Source organism: Musca autumnalis, unplaced genomic scaffold (assembly GCF_047663935.1).
Source record: "Musca autumnalis isolate F117 unplaced genomic scaffold, ASM4766393v1 scaffold_2, whole genome shotgun sequence".
Lineage (NCBI taxonomy): Eukaryota > Metazoa > Arthropoda > Insecta > Diptera > Muscidae > Musca > Musca autumnalis.
Genome location: NW_027411755.1, coordinates 57,274,752 through 57,293,821, shown reverse-complemented (window position 1 = coordinate 57,293,821; position 19,070 = coordinate 57,274,752). Strand labels below are relative to the sequence as shown.

Here is a 19,070-nt window from a genome sequence, read left to right as displayed (position 1 = left end):
TCTGGTCCAAACGGCAACATACCATAATTAAAATAACATTGTTATAATTTTCCATTTTTATTTTCATTTTTGTGCAAACAATCCTCATTAACAATGCATAATAATGGATTATCGATCGATTACATTTATTTAAAAAAAGAAACACAAAATAGGACGCTTTAGTAAGGATATTAATGCTGGTGATATTGCTTTAGCTGGTATTATTGCCTTTGGCAAGAGGACAAAGCAAATAAAATAATACAAGAAAAAAGAACACGTGAATAATAATTACATCGGTGAAAAACCTTAATGTGATTTTTAATACCAGCATTTTATAATGACTAACAAATACACGAATGGTCAAAATGTTAGCACAGGTTTCCTGTTACTTAAACGTGTTTTATTTTATCAAATAAAAATAATTTAATTATTTAATATTCCTCTGGGATAATTTCAATCAATCAAGAGTTGCATAAAGACAACAGATTAGTTTGGCTTTAACCTACCTACAATATGTAATAAGCACAATCACATCATCTTCCAAACAATAAATCGTAGTTCTTATCCTGTTTTGTACTTTGATAAAATTTATACGACATTTACATGTTCAACGTTGCTCATTATTTTCTCCCAACTATGGGTGATTATTATGTTTTTTTTTTTGTTTTTTTTTTGAGAGATAATGTCGTAGTTTGAACATTTACTGCTTATTAACAATTTTCGCATTTTTCTCTTAATTTCTGATAGAATTATCCTTTATTTTCAATTGCATATTAATGCGTGTTTTTTTAAGCGTTTTACATTATGATACTGTTGTTGCTCATTCCACAGCAACAGTTAAGACAATTAATTAATGAGCAAAAACTCATAAATTCCCAAATTCAAGCACTTTAATTTCTCTCGAAAAATGTGTTAAAAATGTTTTATTGTAAAAGAATTACAAGATTAAATAAAAATTATTGTTATTGGAATCATAATAAGAAGGAAAAAGAATTTTATCGCCACAAAGTTGGTTTAATAAATTTATTAATATATTATTTATAAATAATTATTTATTTAAATCTTTTTTTATATATCTATATAAAAACAAGTGAGCAAAGGCTATAGTCGGGACTGGGCCGACCATGTGATACCCTACACCACTACCCCTGTGTATAAGCTTTTCACTGGTAAACATTTCTTTTAGGGAATATAATCCGACTACCACCAAACATAATATGGCTCTATCTTCTCTGGGACCCCCATAAGCAACCAAAATTTCGCAATTACGACGTGTAGCGTGATTGCAAAAAATGGAAGAATTAAATGCATTATCGACTATTGTGGTATCTCCATTGTTTGACCACCTTCGCCAACCTACTTTACACCAATGTAAATGTAATATTTTCTTCTTCCATTGACAGGCTTTGCCGTTGGAATACCCCTACTAGAATCCTATAAATATTCACAAAGAATAAATCTTTGAATTTGTCTCCTCATGAGATTTTCCCCCATTCCGACCCCTAAATATTATCCGACTATCACAAAATCAATAGGCTTCTTCCTCTGTGGGGCCCCCATCTACTCCCAAAATTTCGTGACTATCCAATCAAAATTCCAACCTGTAGCGTGATTACAAAAAATTTAAAAATTGGATATATTACTGACTTTTGCGATATCTCGGTTGTTTGCCAACTTACGCCAACATACTTTGCATCAATATAAAGGAGATCTTTTCTTCTTCCATGACGGGCTTTCCTTTTGGAATACATCTACCAGAAGCGGAGATATTCGCATGAGAAAAAACGTTCCCTTTTCTCCATATAAGCTTTTTGCTTATTCCGACTCAGACAACGAAGCCGACCCCGTTTTTCGACTCGCTCGCTCAGTTCATATGGTAGCCAATCCGCGGCGGCGAGCCGACTAATTTACCGACTGGCGGTTAATTTTGGCATATTTTGTAGTACAAAATTTACCGTACAGAAAAGAGGGGTTTAGAGAGAAACTGGAGTGAAAATACTCTTGATGTTGTTGTACTATCCAGGAATAAAGTGGTAAAAGTTGTAAAAGTCGTAAACGATTTTCATATAAATTTTGTGTGAACGCAAAATGTGTAAAAGTGGTAAAAATTTTAAAAACTTTTTAGTTCTGGAACAGAGCTTTTATTGCCTTTAAAATTTTAAAGGTGCAAATTGTGGCAGTTGGATTTATACAGGGCAATTATCTCAGTCAGTATGGCCTTCAACGCTATAATAATTATACTGTCGTAATAAGAGCCGCACGAGCCCGTTGTAAATATTTAAAAGCGATCCTAGACATGTCTCTAAAATGTACTTAAGCAAAAATGTTGAACTTTTGGGAATGAGTTACCTTGCGAACTCTTGGAACTTGTGGTATGTTTGCAAGAAATTTTACGATATATAAAGTTTCGGCTATATCGGATAAGTTTTATTGCTCAGCAGTCATTTGGGTTGTGACTGTACGTGTAAATCATGGCGGAGTAAGAAGGTGTTACATCAGTTGCTCAAAATCAGTCTAAAAGTCAAAATTTTTTTAAAAATAATGCATTTCTGTGAGTTTCTCGTTTACGTTTTGTATGTGATTTTATTCACAATAGCTGTGTTCCTTTACTTACCTGAGGTTACCATTTTAACCATTTGTTACCATTTTTAACCTGCAAAGCGTTCCTTAACCCCGAAAAGTGGCAAAACTGGAAGCAATTTTTAAGAGAGTGAGAGGGGAGAGAGAGCGAAAATGGCTTTCTCTTCTACCACAGGCCACCAGCAAAATTTCTGCAGGTAAAAAATGGCAGAACTGATTTTTCGACTTTTGTTTGACGATTATTTCACAAAATGGACGAAAAACCGAAGAAAAAGTCGAACACTGACAACACTAAATTAAAAACTGTGAAATAAAACACGAAAATTGATTTTTTTATATTTTTTTCTGACATTGCCGCCGGATCTACCATTTTTCCGTTCCTTTACTTTTTTGGTAAAAATGTTCATGAGAGAGCAATTTTGAACAATTTTGACACTTTTCTCTTTTACCACTCTTACCATTAAAAAGTGAAGGAACAAAGCTAATAATGCATTTCGACAACTTGAATGATAATAAGCGTTTTTCCGTTAGTCCGTGTTTAGACACACAAATTTCTCGGGAAAGTAAATTCAGTTTTTAGGCAATAGGGGGTAGGAAAGAGTATTGAAGAGCTCTCTCCTCTCCGCTCTCTCCCAAAAAACTCAATTTACTTTCCCGAGAAATTTGTGCGACTAAACACAGATTTAAATTGATTAAAAAATATCGGCGCGAGCCATTTCCAGTCGAGTTTGACGGCGGCGATTTTTAGCCGATTTGCCGATGTAATCGGCGGCGGCTAAAACCTTAAAAAAGAGAAGCGGCGGCGCGCCGCCGACCGAAAATCGACTCGCTTCCATCTCTGTTCCGACTCCTGAATATTATCCGACTATCACCAAACTAAATAGGCTTCTTCCTCTGAGGGACACGCATCAATTCCCAAAAATTCATGACGATCCGATCAAAATTGCGACCTGTAACGTGATTAAAAAAAAAAAATGGGATGCATTACCGACTACTGCGATATCTCTGTTGTTTGACCACCTACGACAACCTACTTGGCTTTGAAATAAAACGTTGACCTTTTTTCCAAATAAGTTTTTGCCCATTCCGACCCCTGAATATTATCCGACCATCAGCAAAATCAATAGGCTTCTTCCTCTGTGGAACCCCCATTAACCCCCAAAATTTTGTGACAATTCGATCAAAATTGCGGCCTGTAGCGTTATTTCGTAAAAAATTGAAAAATGGGATGTATTACAACTATTGCTATATCTCCGTTATTTGGCGACCTATGCCAACCAACTTTGCATCATTGTAAAGATGGGATATTCTACTTTCATAGTCAGGCTTTGCTTTTGGAAGCTCCTCATCCAAAGCTGTGATATTCGTCAAAAATGAAAAGTTGGGTTGTATTAGCGACTATTGCGATATCTTCGTTGTTTGACCCACCCAATTTTACCTCCACTATGCCCTATTTTTAAAAATGTTAAATTTGCAAGAATTAATAAAGTATCGATTTGAAAATTAGTTTGCGAGACAATGGTTGCGTCTCAGACCTTACGAATTTTTTGGGGCCTACAACCCGACCACGTCCACTGAAGGGATTTTCCTGAAATTCGCAGGCAATGTTTAATGTTGTCCCATCCTGAAAATAGAAAATATATTTTGATGAATTTCGGAATGGTTAGTGGGGTACCTCCCCTGTACCCTATTTTGTAAAACGCTATATTTGGAAAAATTATGGACGTATTTGCTTGAACATTTTTTTGTCCTTTATTTAATTTATCAATATGGAAAATGTGTAAACATTTGCCATATATAAAAATAAAATAGTTCTCCTTTTTTGTTAACGTTCAACGCCAAAACTCATAACATCAAAGGCAGCGCAAAAAAGCGTTTGTCGTGAAGAAAATTAATTTCAGCTGCCAAATATCCGCGTAAATGTATAAACACATTTGCATTTAAAAAACGAAAAGTTCTAGGACAGAGAAGCCATAACATAGTCGATACGTCTGAAGATCTGCTTTACCACCAGTGAAACCAGGTAAAGTAATTTGGTGACTATGTGGGTTCGAGTCCTTGGCTTTCCTTTTTCACTTGCAAATAATTTCCGATCATCAAGCTTAACTCTAAACGAGAAAGTTAATAAAATAGTTCTCGTTAGGAGCATAGGGCGTCTACTAGTTGCTTTCATTCGCTTCGATTTTCTGCAGTTGCTTTAACTTTGTTCCATGAGAGATTGAGTTTTTAGATGTCGTTCTTGGCTTTCCTGGTCTTCTTTGGCCCTGCTGGTTTCATTCTAGAGCCAATCTCGCTATATCATTTTGCGGTCTTCGCAGAATGTGTCCCATGTCCAGGATTTGCTTTTCTACAGAGATTGAGTTTGCTAGCTGGAGTAATTGCTCATTTGTTACCCAGTTTGGCCAGAAAATGTGTAGAACTTGTTTTAAGCAACGGTTGACAAATGTTTGTAATTTACGGATTTGTGCTTGAGTAGGACGGACATTACGCTCGTGTTGAAAATTTTCATCTTAGTTGTACGAGATATGCTGCTGAATCTTCATATTTTATTTAGTGACTGAAAAGCTGTCCTTGCCTTGTTTATACGCATGTTTATGTCTTCCTCTGTACCGCCGCTTTTGGACAACATACTTCCCAGGTAGCAGAAGGATTCGATAACCTTAACAAGTTCTCCGTTAAAGAATATGGGTTCGCTTATACTTGAATTGATCCGAATCATGTGTGTCTTATTAATGTTGATTTTGAGCTCCACTACCTTGGCATTGACCGCAAGTTGTTCCAGTTTCATTCTTATTTCGGAGAATTTTGGTGCCAACATGCATACATCATCCGCATAGTCGGTTTATGGTACATTGGATGCCACGGGGAGTCGATATTTCTGTTTGAAGCATTACGATATCCAAAAGAATTAGAAATAGGGTTGGTGAAAGGACACAACCTTGTTGTAAACCAGTGTGGATTTGAAACTGAACTGTTTTCTGCTTTGTAGCTTACTTGGACTTCCTTCCTTGTCTTTAATAAATTGGGTGCTTCTTTGTCGTTTTCCCCCGACCTTTTGTATTGCTTTTTATCAATATCGGCTCCTCTTCTAGTCTTTACATCTAAAAAACCCCACAAACAGCTTACTTATGAGGAGGTGGTCGATTTGGTTTTTGTATCTATCGCCAGGTATAGTTATGTATGTCTTTATGTGGGAACATTGTGCCACCGATAAATAAACGCTGGCGGCAACAGAGGTCAACTAATCTCTTGCCATTATTGTTCCTCTCTACACCTAGACCATGAGCACCCACTATAGATTTTAAGTGATCGTTGCTTGAGCCGGCTTAAGCATTTAGGTCACCCAGAACAATTTTTATATCGCCTGAAGGAACTGCGTTCATAGCAGCATCAAGTTGGGCGTAGAATCGATCTTTATTGTCATCATCGTCAGGTTCCGTTGAAGTGTAACATTGTAAAAGTTGATATTTTTCTGAATTCCGAGTGAAATCTAGCGATAATTATTCTTTCAGATATGGGGGTATAACCTATGATGACAGCTTTTGCTCTTGGTAACATCAGCAGTCCCGCACCGTTAATGTCTTGACAAGCGTTTCCGGAGTAAATAAAGTGGTGACCTGATTGTATGGTAACGGAGCCGTAATTTGCCCATCTCACTTCACTGACCCCTATAATATCTATGTTATAGGCATCTAATTCCTTCGTCTATTGCTCAATTCTCGATGGTTCTAAGAGCGTCCTAACATTCCATGTAGCAATCACTATCCGTTTATTGAAGGCAAAGATCGTCATCGAGTTTGGGGGTGTTGAATTCTTCTTGTAGACCTTTCAGTAATAATGTGATTTTTTCCATGTATGAGTTATTGGCCCATAGCGCAACCTTTATTGGATTTTGAGGTGTAAAAAGGGGTGTGCCCTGATCGACACTTCAGAGGGGTACATTTTTTATCTCGCGTCCTCCTACTCCCCGGTAAATGTAACCATCTATTCAGGACATCAATCGTTCCCTCATCCTTTCTCAACCTGGCTTGGGACCCGATATGGCGGATTTGCTTGAACATTAATGTGCAAAAAATAGAGTTTGCATCTCAGAATCTTGGTACTTCTTTGAAGCCTAAATACCCGGCTTTGAAGCCTACGAACCGACTGGGGTTTGAGCAGGCGTTCCGTACGTACCATATATGGGTTTTTACTGGACTGCCTAGACGTCGGCTTTAGCATGAGTATGGAATTTTTACTGACGGGGCATGGCTCTCTAAATGCATTTTTGCATGCAAGAGGCCTGTCCGGGACAGATTTGTGTGGATGTGGGATGACTGAGGACTGGCAGTACTATGATGACATTAGAGATTTAGACTATACGGGTATCACGTTTGGAGGGACGGGGTGGAATTTTAGTAGGGCACTTGGAGACAGTTGGATCTTTAGCTGTTTAAGTAGTTCTGCACGTCAAGTGTTTGTTAGGAGAAGGACTAAACTTAGTGGAGGTAATTCCTCCACATAGTCATCCTTGCATTTGGACGTGTGGGTGTTGGAGGAGAGTTGGCGGGTTGGTGCGGCATCGTGTTTTGGTGTGTATGTGGCGCCAGTCATCCGTGAGGGTGGCCTTGTTAATTGTTTGTGTTATGTTGTCCTTTGCCGCTGTCCCTGTGGGCTCATTGTGCAGTCCGTGAGGACAGCGTGCTAATTTTTGTGGTCCTGTTCCGCTGGCTAAATTGGTGGAGGTCACCAGTCCGGGGCTGTTTGGAGTCCAACTGGTAGTGGTCATTGGCACGAAGCCTGATTGGAGGCTATATTCTGGTACCGCGGGTGCCAGGTCCCCCAGATCCTTGAATCTGGCCTAGCAGTTCTTGTTGGCCCTCTTGTGGGAGCATCGCGGTGTGTGTGGTTAAGACCCAAATCGCGGGGAGAGCTTCGGCTCGAGTGTAGAGTTGCACTTCAACCGTGTGCCTGACCTTAACCAAGGAGGCGATCACGTCCAAATACGTGTGAGCGAATTGGTACTCGTATTTTTTGTGCGGGGGCGTTGGTAGACGTATTGTATTCTCCCGCCGTTAAGAGCACTATGAGGTAGACCGCAAGGTAGGTACTTACATAATGCACCATGACATATGTATCTCCAAAACTACTGAACCGTTTTTCTTGAAATTTGAAGAAAACTTTGTATTTGATTTGCAGAAATAATACGATATGTAAAGTTTTCAACAACTCAATATCCAGTTTGAAAGTTGTCTTTCGTACCAGCAACGACATATGGTGGCCGTAGGAGTTTTTTAATGCTTTTGAGCTATTTTCTCAGGAAGTATGGACTTGCTCCTTAAAATTAATAATTAACTTTACCATCGTAATGGTAGCTGTGGACACAAATTATTGCAAAAAATCAAAGCGATTCGAGAGCAGGTCTTAAACTGCATTTTTCCGAAATTTTGTGTAGGAGGTACCCGAAGGAGTGGACCGATTAGTCCATACTTTAACCTTATCCATGTCTGGTAGAAATATTACAATATGCAAAAAATGGACCAAATCGGTCCTTCGTGAGATATATTGCGCACAATTTTAAGGAGAACTTTTGAAGTTTGTGGGGAGTGGGAGTGGTAGGGGGGTGGACCAATATTTTTCGAAAAAGTAAATTGTATTTTTGTGTCTTTTTATTAAATAAAAGAAATTTTTTTCTCTGGGAAGTACTTGTGCAAAATGTCAACAAAACCATAGACATTTCCGCCATTTTTATTTCCAAATTAATAGTGATGATAAATTAAAGATAATATCGATAGCTCTCGATTTTTTAAATGAAATATCGAAAATATCTAATGTTGGGAATATGGATAGTTTACCTGCGCAGCTCTCTCCGCTTCCCTCCTACAATAACTGAGACGGGTTCAAACGAAACCGAAAACACCCCAACTCATATTTTTGTTTTCAATCGCGACTCATTCATAGCGACATAATAATTGAAAGTAATTTTGTTCCTAAACTAACAACTCATTACGATAACGATGAACCTTCCTGTTTCCACTAACATTGGATGAGGAACTACCAAGGGGTGGAGTTGGTTTATCAAATCAATAAATTTGCTTATTAATCATAATTTGTCTACCATGAAGTATTATAAATTATAGACCACATCCTTTAAACTCCTCCACAAGACACAACACCTTCCAATATTCATAAATTACAACACAAATCAATAAATTCAAAATCGTATAAATAATGAGGATGTTTCAAGTGGTCAATACATTAGACATCAACCCCAGCTACCAAACATTTGTTAACCGGACATGGAAGAAAAGGTGATTGAATGGGAAGTTTGGGAATGCCAACATTAAATGTTTGTCCCTTGTATGAAAATCAAAGAAGCGGAGAGAAAATTCCTTACATTTCATAAAACAGAATGAAGGGAAATGGAAAGGGAAAGATTATTTATTATTCATAATCAATTTTAGTGATTTTGGAACACCTCAAGTTTCACGCTACCTTGGCAGGAACGTGCATAAAGAAAGAATTGAAGAGACCCACAACCATCAAGGAAATGGGTGGTGGCCAAATTGGTTTCTGGACTATCCAAATTTGGTCGAAAAGAGTTTCATGTGGAATTTCTACTATTTCTAGTTCAACAGGCCATTTTGTGCAGATCACGGGGAATTTCCTCATTCTCTGAGGTCTCTTGTCCCCATTTTCGTTAATCAGAAATTTCCACAATATTTCCACAATATTTGTTAGTTTAAGAAAAACTGTGTCTAAGGTAACCATTCCAGGAAATAAAAACTAAATGGAATACTAATTTCCATGACTTGCAATTTGTATTTAGAGGGTGGAGGGTTAGGTGGAAAAGGGTTTAAAAAAAGAAATTATAACTCACTACAGATGCCAATAAAACCGCAAACGAGAAAAAAACCAATTGTTATTTCAAAACTCAAACCCCAAATTGCACAACTCAGTGTGGAACTTTAACAGCCAGCCAACCAATCATCCTAGTTGGCTGGATGGATGGTATAACCAATATTCATGAAAATCTTCATTTTGGCCATATTTCATTTTCATTTGCTTGCTTCCAATATCCTTTATTATTTCGTTGCTCATTTATTCAATCATTTCATTGCCGTTTTTTTTTCTTCTTCTCTTTTTTGCAGCGTAATCTTTCCAATCAAAGTCATGTCGTATTATTGGCTGTACCTCTCAATATCTCTGGCAAATTCACTTGTGAAATATCCGTTGAGGCGCCATCATTTCAAACGGCCATGGTTTCCGGTGAAATGGAAGTTGTAGGTGAGTATAGGTGGCAACCAAATTGTACCACCAACCCCTTTTTTCAGGATTTTATTAATGTATAATGTCGTCCACCTCGGGCAAACAACGAAAAAAAGGCTTGAAGTTGCTAATGTTGGCACAAAAGATGTGAAAAATTTATATATTTAAGAGGGGGCGAAAAAAGTGTTTGCCCTCACAGTTTAGGTTGTGGTCCCTCGGACAAAAAAAAACTGACGAAAAAAGGAGAAAAACTGCTTCCCACACAAATTAATTAGACAAATGAATTTCTGTGGTATTCGTGGCGAAACTAAAAAAAACATTTTGCTGGCGTTGCCGATGATCTTTTCCTTGATTGCTTTTTTTCCCAGTTTAGAGCTTCCAATAACCTCAATTACCCTCATTTTGATTAAATAATTTATACACTTGAAAAATATGTGATGCTGGGCATTTAAAGAGGTGAGATAAGAATGCTGATTGGCTGGCAAAGGCTAGGGTCTATTGGTCCTTCTGATATATGAGCGGACGAGACTAATACGAGCCTAAAGCTTGCTAAAGGTCATCTTTATGAACGAGCTAAAGGTCGTTTTCATGAACGAGTTAAAAGCTCGTTTTTATCGATTATCTAAAAGTCGTCTTTATAGACGAGCCAAAGGACGTTTTTATAGACGATCAAAAGGTTGTCTTTATGGACGAGCTAAAGGTATTTAGACAAGCTAAAGTTCGTCTTTATAGACGAACAAAACTGCTGTCATTATTGACAAGCTAAAAGTAGTCTTTATAAACGAACTAAATTTCGTCATTATAGACGAGCTTAATTCGTCTTTACAGATGAGCTAAAGGTCGTCTTTATGGTCGAAACGAAACTACCTCTTCGTCGTCTAAAAGGCGACCTTAACTTCGTCTAACAGAATGACCTTAAGCTGATCTATAAAGACGACAATAAGCTCGTCTATAAATACTAATTTTAGCTCGCCAATAAAGACGAGATTTAGCTCTGATCTATAAAGACGACCTTTAGCTCTGGTCTTTATAGACAATCTTTAGTTTATGTCTGTAAAACCGACTTTTAGCTCGTCTATATAGATGTCCTTAAGTTCGTCTATAAAGACGCCTTTTGACTCGTTTATAAAAACTACCTTTACCTCGTCTATAAAGACGACCTTTACCTCGTCTATAAAGACGACCTTTAGCTCGTCTATAAAGATGACCTTTAGCTCGTCTATAAAGACGACCTTTAGCTCGTCTATAAAGACGACCTTTAGCTCGTCTATAAAGACGACCTTTAGCTCGTCTATAAAGACGACCTTTAGCTCGTCTATAAAGACGACCTTTAGCTCGTCTATAAAGACGACATTTAGCTCGTCTATAAAGACGACATTTAGCTCGTCTATAAAGACGACCTTTAGCTCGTCTATAAAGACGACCTTTAGCTCGTCTATAAAGACGACCTTTAGCTCGTCTATAAAGACGACCTTTAGCTCGTCTATAAAGACGACCTTTGGCTCGTCTATAAAGACGACCTTTAGCTCGTCTATAAAGACGACCTTTAGCTCGTCTATAAAGTCGACCTTTAGCTCGTCTATAAAGACGACCTTTAGCTCGTCTATAAAGACGACCTTTAGCTCGTCTATAAAGACGACCTTTAGCTCGTCTATAAAGACGACCTTTAGCTCGTCTATAAAGACGACCTTTAGCTCGTCTATAAAGACGACCTTTAGCTCGTCTATAAAGACGACCTTTAGCTCGTCTATAAAGACGACCTTTAGCTCGTCTATAAAGACGACCTTTAGCTCGTCTATAAAGACGACCTTTAGCTCGTCTATAAAGACGACCTTTAGCTCGTCTATAAAGACGACCTTTAGCTCGTCTATAAAGACGACCTTTAGCTCGTCTATAAAGACGACCTTTAGCTCGTCTATAAAGACGACCTTTAGCTCGTCTATAAAGACGACCTTTAGCTCGTCTATAAAGACGACCTTTAGCTCGTCTATAAAGACGACCTTTAGCTCGTCTATAAAGACGACCTTTAGCTTGTCTATAAAGACGACCTTTAGCTCGTCTATAAAGACGACCTTTAGCTCGTCTATAAAGACGACCTTTAGCTCGTCTATAAAGACGACCTTTAGGTCGTCTACCTTTAGCTCGTCTATAAAGACGACATTTAAGGTCGTCTATAAAGACAATATTTTAGCTCGTCTATATCGATGTCCTTAAGTTCGACTATAAAGACGCCTTTTGACTCGTCTATAAAGACGACCTTTAGCTCGTCTATAAAGACGACCTTTAGCTCGTCTACAAAGACGAACTTTAGCTCGTCTATAAAGACGACCTTTAGCTCGTCTATAAAGACGACCTTAAGCTCGTCTATAAAGACGACCTTTAGCTCGTCTATAAAGACGACCTTTAGCTCGTCTATAAAGACGACCTTTAGCTCGTCTATAAAGATGACCTTTAGCTCGTCTATAAAGACGACCTTTAGCTCGTCTATAAAGACGACCTTTAGCTCGTCTATAAAGACGACCTTTAGCTCGTCTATAAAGACGACCTTTAGCTCGTCTATAAAGACGACCTTTAGCTCGTCTATAAAGACGACCTTTAGCTCGTCTATAAAGACGACCTTTAGCTCGTCTATAAAGACGACCTTTAGCTCGTCTATAAAGACGACCTTTAGCTCGTCTATAAAGACTACCTTTAGCTCGTCTATAAAGACGACCTTTAGCTCGTCTATAAAGACGATATTTAAGCTCGTCTATAAAGACGATATTTGAGCTCGTCTATATATATGTCTTTAAGATTTAGCTTTAGCTCGTCTATAAAGACGACCTTTAGCTCGTCTATAAAGACGACCTTTAGCTCGTCTATAAAGACGACCTTTAGCTCGTCTATAAAGACGACCTTTAGCTCGTCTATAAAGACGACCTTTAGCTCGTCTATAAAGACGACCTTTAGCTCGTCTATAAAGACGACCTTTAGCTCGTCTATAAAGACGACCTTTAGCTCGTCTATAAAGACGACCTTTAGCTCGTCTATAAAGACGACCTTTAGCTCGTCTATAAAGACGACCTTTAGCTCGTCTATAAAGACGACCTTTAGCTCGTCTATAAAGACGACCTTTAGCTCGTCTATAAAGACGACCTTTAGCTCGTCTATAAAGACGACCTTTAGCTCGTCTATAAAGACGACCTTTAGCTCGTCTATAAAGACGACCTTTAGCTCGTCTATAAAGACGACCTTTAGCTCGTCTATAAAGACGACCTTTAGCTCGTCTATAAAGACGACCTTTAGCTCGTCTATAAAGACGACCTTTAGCTCGTCTATAAAGACGACCTTTAGCTCGTCTATAAAGACGACCTTTAGCTCGTCTATAAAGACGACCTTTAGCTCGTCTATAAAGACGACCTTTAGCTCGTCTATAAAGACGACCTTTAGCTCGTCTATAAAGACGACCTTTAGCTCGTCTATAAAGACGACCTTTAGCTCGTCTATAAAGACGACCTTTAGCTCGTCTATAAAGACGACCTTTAGCTCGTCTATAAAGACGACCTTTAGCTCGTCTATAAAGACGACCTTTAGCTCGTCTATAAAGACGACCTTTAGCGCGTCTATAAAGACGACCTTTAGCTCGTCTATAAAGACGACCTTTAGCTCGTCTATAAAGACGATATTTGAGCTCGTCTATATAGATGTCTTTAAGATTTAGCTTTAGCTCGTCTATAAAGACGACCTTTAGCTCGTCTATAAAGACGACCTTTAGCTCGTCTATAAAGACGACCTTTAGCTCGTCTATAAAGACGACCTTTAGCTCGTCTATAAAGACGACCTTTAGCTCGTCTATAAAGACGACCTTTAGCTCGTCTATAAGGACGACCTTTAGCTCGTCTATAAAGACGACCTTTAGCTCGTCTATAAAGACGACCTTTAGCTCGTCTATAAAGACGACCTTTAGCTCGTCTATAAAGACGACCTTTAGCTCGTCTATAAAGACGAACTTTAGCTCGTCTATAAAGACGACCTTTAGCTCGTCTATAAAGACGATATTTAAGCTCGTCTATAAAGACGATATTTGAGCTCGTCTATATAGATGTCTTTAAGATCGTCTATAAAGATGCCTTTTGACTCGTCTATAAAAACGACCTTTACCTCGTCTATAAAGACGACCTTTAGCTCATCTATAAAGACGACCCTTAACTCGTCTATATAGACGACCCTTAGCTCGTCTATAAAGACGATATTTGAGCTCGACTATAAAGACGACCTTTAAGCTCGTCTATAAAGACTACCTTTAAGCTCGTCTATAAAGACGACCTTAAGCTCGTTTATAAAGACGACCTTTAAGCTCGTCTATAAAGACGACCTTTAAGCTTGTCTATAATGACGATCTTTAAGCTCGTCTATAAAGACTACCTTTAAGCTCGTCTATAAAGGCGACCTTCAAGCTCGTCTATAAAGACGACCTTTAAGCTCGTTTATAAAGACGACCTTTAAGCTCGTCTATAAAGACGACCTTTAAGCTCGTCTATAAAGACGACCTTTAAGCTCGTCTATAAAGACGACCTTTAAGCTCGTCTATAAAGACGACCTTTAAGCTCGTCTATAAAGACGACCTTTAAGCTCGTCTATAAAGACGACCTTTAAGCTCGTCTATAAAGACGACCTTTAAGCTTATCTATAATGACGACCTTTTGCTCGTCTAAAGACAACCTTTTGTTTGTCTATAAAGACAACTTATTGCTCGTCTATAAAGACAAACTTTAAGCTCGTCTATAAATACGAACTTTATGCTTGTCTATAAAGACGTCCTTTAAGCTCGTATATAAAGATGATCTTTAGCTTGGCAATAAAGACAACCTTTAGCTGCTTTGCTCTACTCTTCTCCATGATGCTAACAGACTGATATGTGTGATTTGACCAATGCTACTATATTTTTGTCTAAGTACTTTTAACTCTTTCCCCAAAAAACCTATAATGGCATTCTTTTGTGGCAGTTGAATAGGAAAAAATGTTTTTTTGATAATTTCCTTTTTGTAATGTTTCCATTGTATGCATGTTAACATAGCTCATTTACACTTTTTTCTGATTACCATTTTTCTTTTTCTATTTTTCTCTTCCCTTCTCCTTTTTATTTTTCAAACGCAAATGGATTTTTATTGGGCATTTTCCATTTATCCGTGTTTGTGTGTCTCTCTCTTTGCGGAAATATGCATAGAATTACCGGAGGAGCAAGCAAGCGTAACCGGCATACAACCACGTTATCGTATTGGTGATTTGGTTGATGGCAATTGCTCAATTAAATACTCTAAACCAGCTGCTAATTTGACATGGACTATTAATGGTATCGTGGTAAGTATGGCTGAGAACACAATCTAACTATAAAATGTAGGGACACATACAGTTAAACACATTTATATTACTTTTATACATACACATTAAGTAAAGAATATTTGTGGCAAAAAGGGGTTAATCATTGAATTGAATGAAGCGTTTATATAATGGTTAGTTATGAAGGTAGTTTTTAATATAACTTGTTAAACGTGGCATAAAAAAGGAGGTTAATTAAAAACCACCGATTCAATTAAGAGTGTATTTTTTCTTCATTCGTCGAGGTTTTTTGTAATTATTCAGTTAACAAAATTGAGTAAATGAATATTTCCACATAAATTGATAAATATTTAACAACTTTGAAACGATGATGGCGATGAAATATTTGAATTAATTGGAAATGTGTAAATGGAAACAGTTAACAAAACCTATAAACTCGAAAGAAAAATCAAATGAACGTTTTACTTTTTGAATATTAACTGAACATATTCAGCATCAATTATTTCCAGCTATGCAGTCTAACGAAATTCTCCCTCATCATCTGTAAAAAAAGAAACCAAAATCTCATAAACTATAGCTTTAAATATAAATTCTTAAGAGATTTATTTTCTGACTCATCATAAATTCTTATTTTTATACATATTTACATCTTGAGTCATTATTAATAGTTTGTCTTGCAATTCAAGTAAACTAACCAAGAGCAAGTCATCAACAACACAAGAGAAACACAAGAAAACAAGAAAACAAAAAACCAAAAGCAAAAAAGAATATAAGTCATAAAATATGAAATCAATTTATAAATATTTATTATGATTCGCATAACCAATAAGGCTCCAAAGTAGGATGGGGGTATTATACAAAATGACATTATAACAAATACTACATTATATATGTCACAACTACTAAAATAAACAATATTTACAAGGACTGACCAGTGTAAACATAACAAAACTAACAACAAAAGAATATCATCATCAACCAACTGAGAAGAATGTAAACAAGGAGAAAAACAACCATCCAAAGTTAAATTCGCATTGAAGCGTAAATATTCATGGAACGTAACAAAAGATCGAATGATGACGATGATTTAAGTTGAAGTATAAATAACAACTATTTGATGCTTATATTTAAATGATGACATCCTTTTTTATGAGCCATGAACTTTGTTGGTTGTTTGGATATTTGTTAGAGTAGTTGTGAGTAGCTTATTTATTGTGAGTAGCTTACATAATAAGTCATAATAAGGAGCGGAGACAAAAATATTGAAATCTAAGCCTCCAATTTGAATAATTGAGCTGTAGTGAGTCTTTATAAAGGAGCTGAAAGAAGTCTTTATAGACGTCGTGAAGGTCGTCTTTACAGACGAGCCTAAAGTAAGACGAAAAACGAGCCTAAAGGTCGTCTCAATAGAGAGCCTCAAGGTCGTCTTTATAGACAAGTGGTTTTTCGTCTGTATAGATGAGCTAAAGGTCGACTTTTAGACGATCTAAAGGTCGTTTTTATAGACGAGCGTAAGGTCTTCTTAATAGGTCATCTGTATAGATGAGCTAAAGGTCGTCTATATAGACGATCTATAGGTCGTCTTTATAGACGATCTAAAGGTCGTCTTTACAGACGATCTAAAGGTCGTCTTTATAGATGATCTAAAGGTCGTCTTTATAGACGATCTAAAGGTCGTCTTTATAGACGATTTAAAGGTCGTCTTTATAGACGATCTAAAGGTCGTCTTTATAGACGATCTAAAGGTCGTCTTTATAGACGCTCTAAAGGTCGTCTTTATAGACGCTCTAAAGGTCGTCTTTATAGACGCTCTAAAGGTCGTCTTTATAGACGATCTAAAGGTCGTCTTTATAGACGATCTAAAGGTCGTCTTTATAGACGATCTAAAGGTCGTCTTTATAGACGATCTAAAGGTCTTCTTTATAGACGATCTAAAGGTCATCTTTATAGACGATCTAAAGGTCGTCTTTATAGACGATCTAAAGGTCGTCTTTATAGACGATCTAAAGGTAGTCTTTTTATAGACGATCTAAAGGTAGTCTTTTTATAGACGATCTAAAGGTCGTCTTTATAGACGATCTAAAGGTCGTCTTTATAGACGATCTAAAGGTCGTCTTTATAGACGATCTAAAGGTCGTCTTTATAGACGATCTAAAGGTCGTCTTTATAGACGATCTAAAGGTCGTCTTTATAGACGAGCCTAAAGGTGGTCCTTATAGACGAGCCTAAATGTTGTCTTTATAGACGATCCAAAAGGTCGTCTTTATAGACGATCCAAAAGGTCGTCTTTATAGACGAGCCTAAAGGTCGTCTTTATAGACGATCCTAAAGGTCGTCTTTATAGACGATCCTAAAGGTCGTCTTTATAGACGATCCTAAAGGTCGTCTTTATAGACGATCCTAAAGGTCGTCTTTATAGACGATCCTAAAGGTCGTCTTAAGCCTAAAGTCTAAAGGTCGTCTTAAGCCTAAAGGTCGTCTTGAGCCTAAAGCCTAAAGGTCGTCTTAAGCCTAAAGCCTAAAGGTCGTCCTAAGCCTAAAGGTCGTCCTAAGCCTAAAGGTCGTCTTTATAGGCGATCCAAAAGGTCGTCTTTATAGGCGATCCAAAAGGTCGTCTTTATAGACGAGCTTAAAAGTCGTCTTTATAGACGAGCCTAAAGGCCGTCTTTGTAGACGATCTTAACGGTCGCCTTTAAAGACGAGCCAATAGGTCGTATTTATAGATCAGCCCAAAGGTCGTAATTATAAACGAGCCCAAAGGTCGTATTTATTGACGGAATGCTATTTATAGACGAACTGTTATATAAAGGAGACTTTCGGTTTTTAGATAGAGGCGGAAGTTCGTCTTTAGAGAGGGGCAGATGGTCGTCTTTATAGACGAGCCTAAAGGTCGTCTTTATAGACGAGCCGAAAGGTGCTAACGTTGTTGAAGGCGCCCTCTATGTCTAAAAAGGCGGCTAAGGTGTATTGTTTGTGCTCCAAGGACATCTCAATAGTCCTAACGACTTCGTGAAGGGCTGTATCTGTCGAGCGTCCTTTAAGGTAAGCGTGTTGACTTGAAGATATGTTGTTTGAGTTCTCCATCTTTTCTCGAATATACACGTCAATGAGCCTTTCGAGTGTTTTAAGCAGAAATGATGAGAGACTTATGGGTCTAAAGTCTTTAGCATTTTCGTGACTACGTTTTCCAGCTTTCGGTATGAAAACAACTTTTACCTGTCTCCAACTCGTAGCAACGTAGTTTAGGGAAAGACATCTACTGTAGATGTGTACTAACCAAGGGTTAATTAAGCTCTCCGCGCTTTGAAGCATTTTTGGTATAATACCATCTGGCCCCGGAGATTTGTAGGGAGAGAAGCTATTGATAGCCCATGTAACTTTACTCGGACTTATAATCTTTCCGGCTTCAGTGTTGTCTGTATTTATAGCTGTATTGGCTTGCTCTTCGTTAGTACTATTCGTGCAACCGGGGAAGTGCGTTGCAAGAAGAATTTCAAGAGATTCGACCGAGTTTTCTGACCAGGTACCGTCATTTCTCTTTATGTAGGTGGGATTTGAGTGACCCTTTGCCATAACTTTGCTTAGTCTGGCAGTATCTTTGGTGCTGTCGAGAGATCCGCAGAATTCAATCCAGGATTGCTTTTTTGCTTTGGATATTGCTTTTTTATATTCCCTAAGCTTATCCTTGTATGGCTGCCAGGATCCGCTTTGGTAGCTGACGTTGAAAGCTTTTCGTGATTGTTTTCTTAACTTTGAGAGCTCGGACGTCCACCATGGTGGATAACGTTTCTTTGAGCGAGTCAATGGGCATGACACTTTAAAGGCTGTATCTATGGATTTCTCTAGAATGGATACAGCCTTTTCTATGCCTGCTGTAGTTTCATCTGTATGTGGAATATTTGGAAGTTTGTCCTTCAGAACCCTATTGAACTTTTCCCAGTTCG

At 37.8% G+C, this 19,070-nt stretch overlaps 1 protein-coding gene across 4 annotated transcripts in view; it reads left to right on the top strand.

Moving 5' to 3' along the window:
• The window catches only part of beat-Ic (beaten path Ic), a 320,186-nt gene that overhangs the window by 261,845 nt on the left and 39,271 nt on the right, over positions 1 to 19,070 (top strand). For all 4 annotated transcript variants that reach the window (XM_073965759.1, XM_073965758.1, XM_073965756.1 and 1 more), the window contains 2 exons: positions 9,690 to 9,825; positions 15,014 to 15,147. In XM_073965759.1, the coding sequence (XP_073821860.1) occupies positions 9,690 to 9,825; positions 15,014 to 15,147 (270 nt within the window). The remainder of the gene's footprint in view (positions 1 to 9,689; positions 9,826 to 15,013; positions 15,148 to 19,070) is intronic.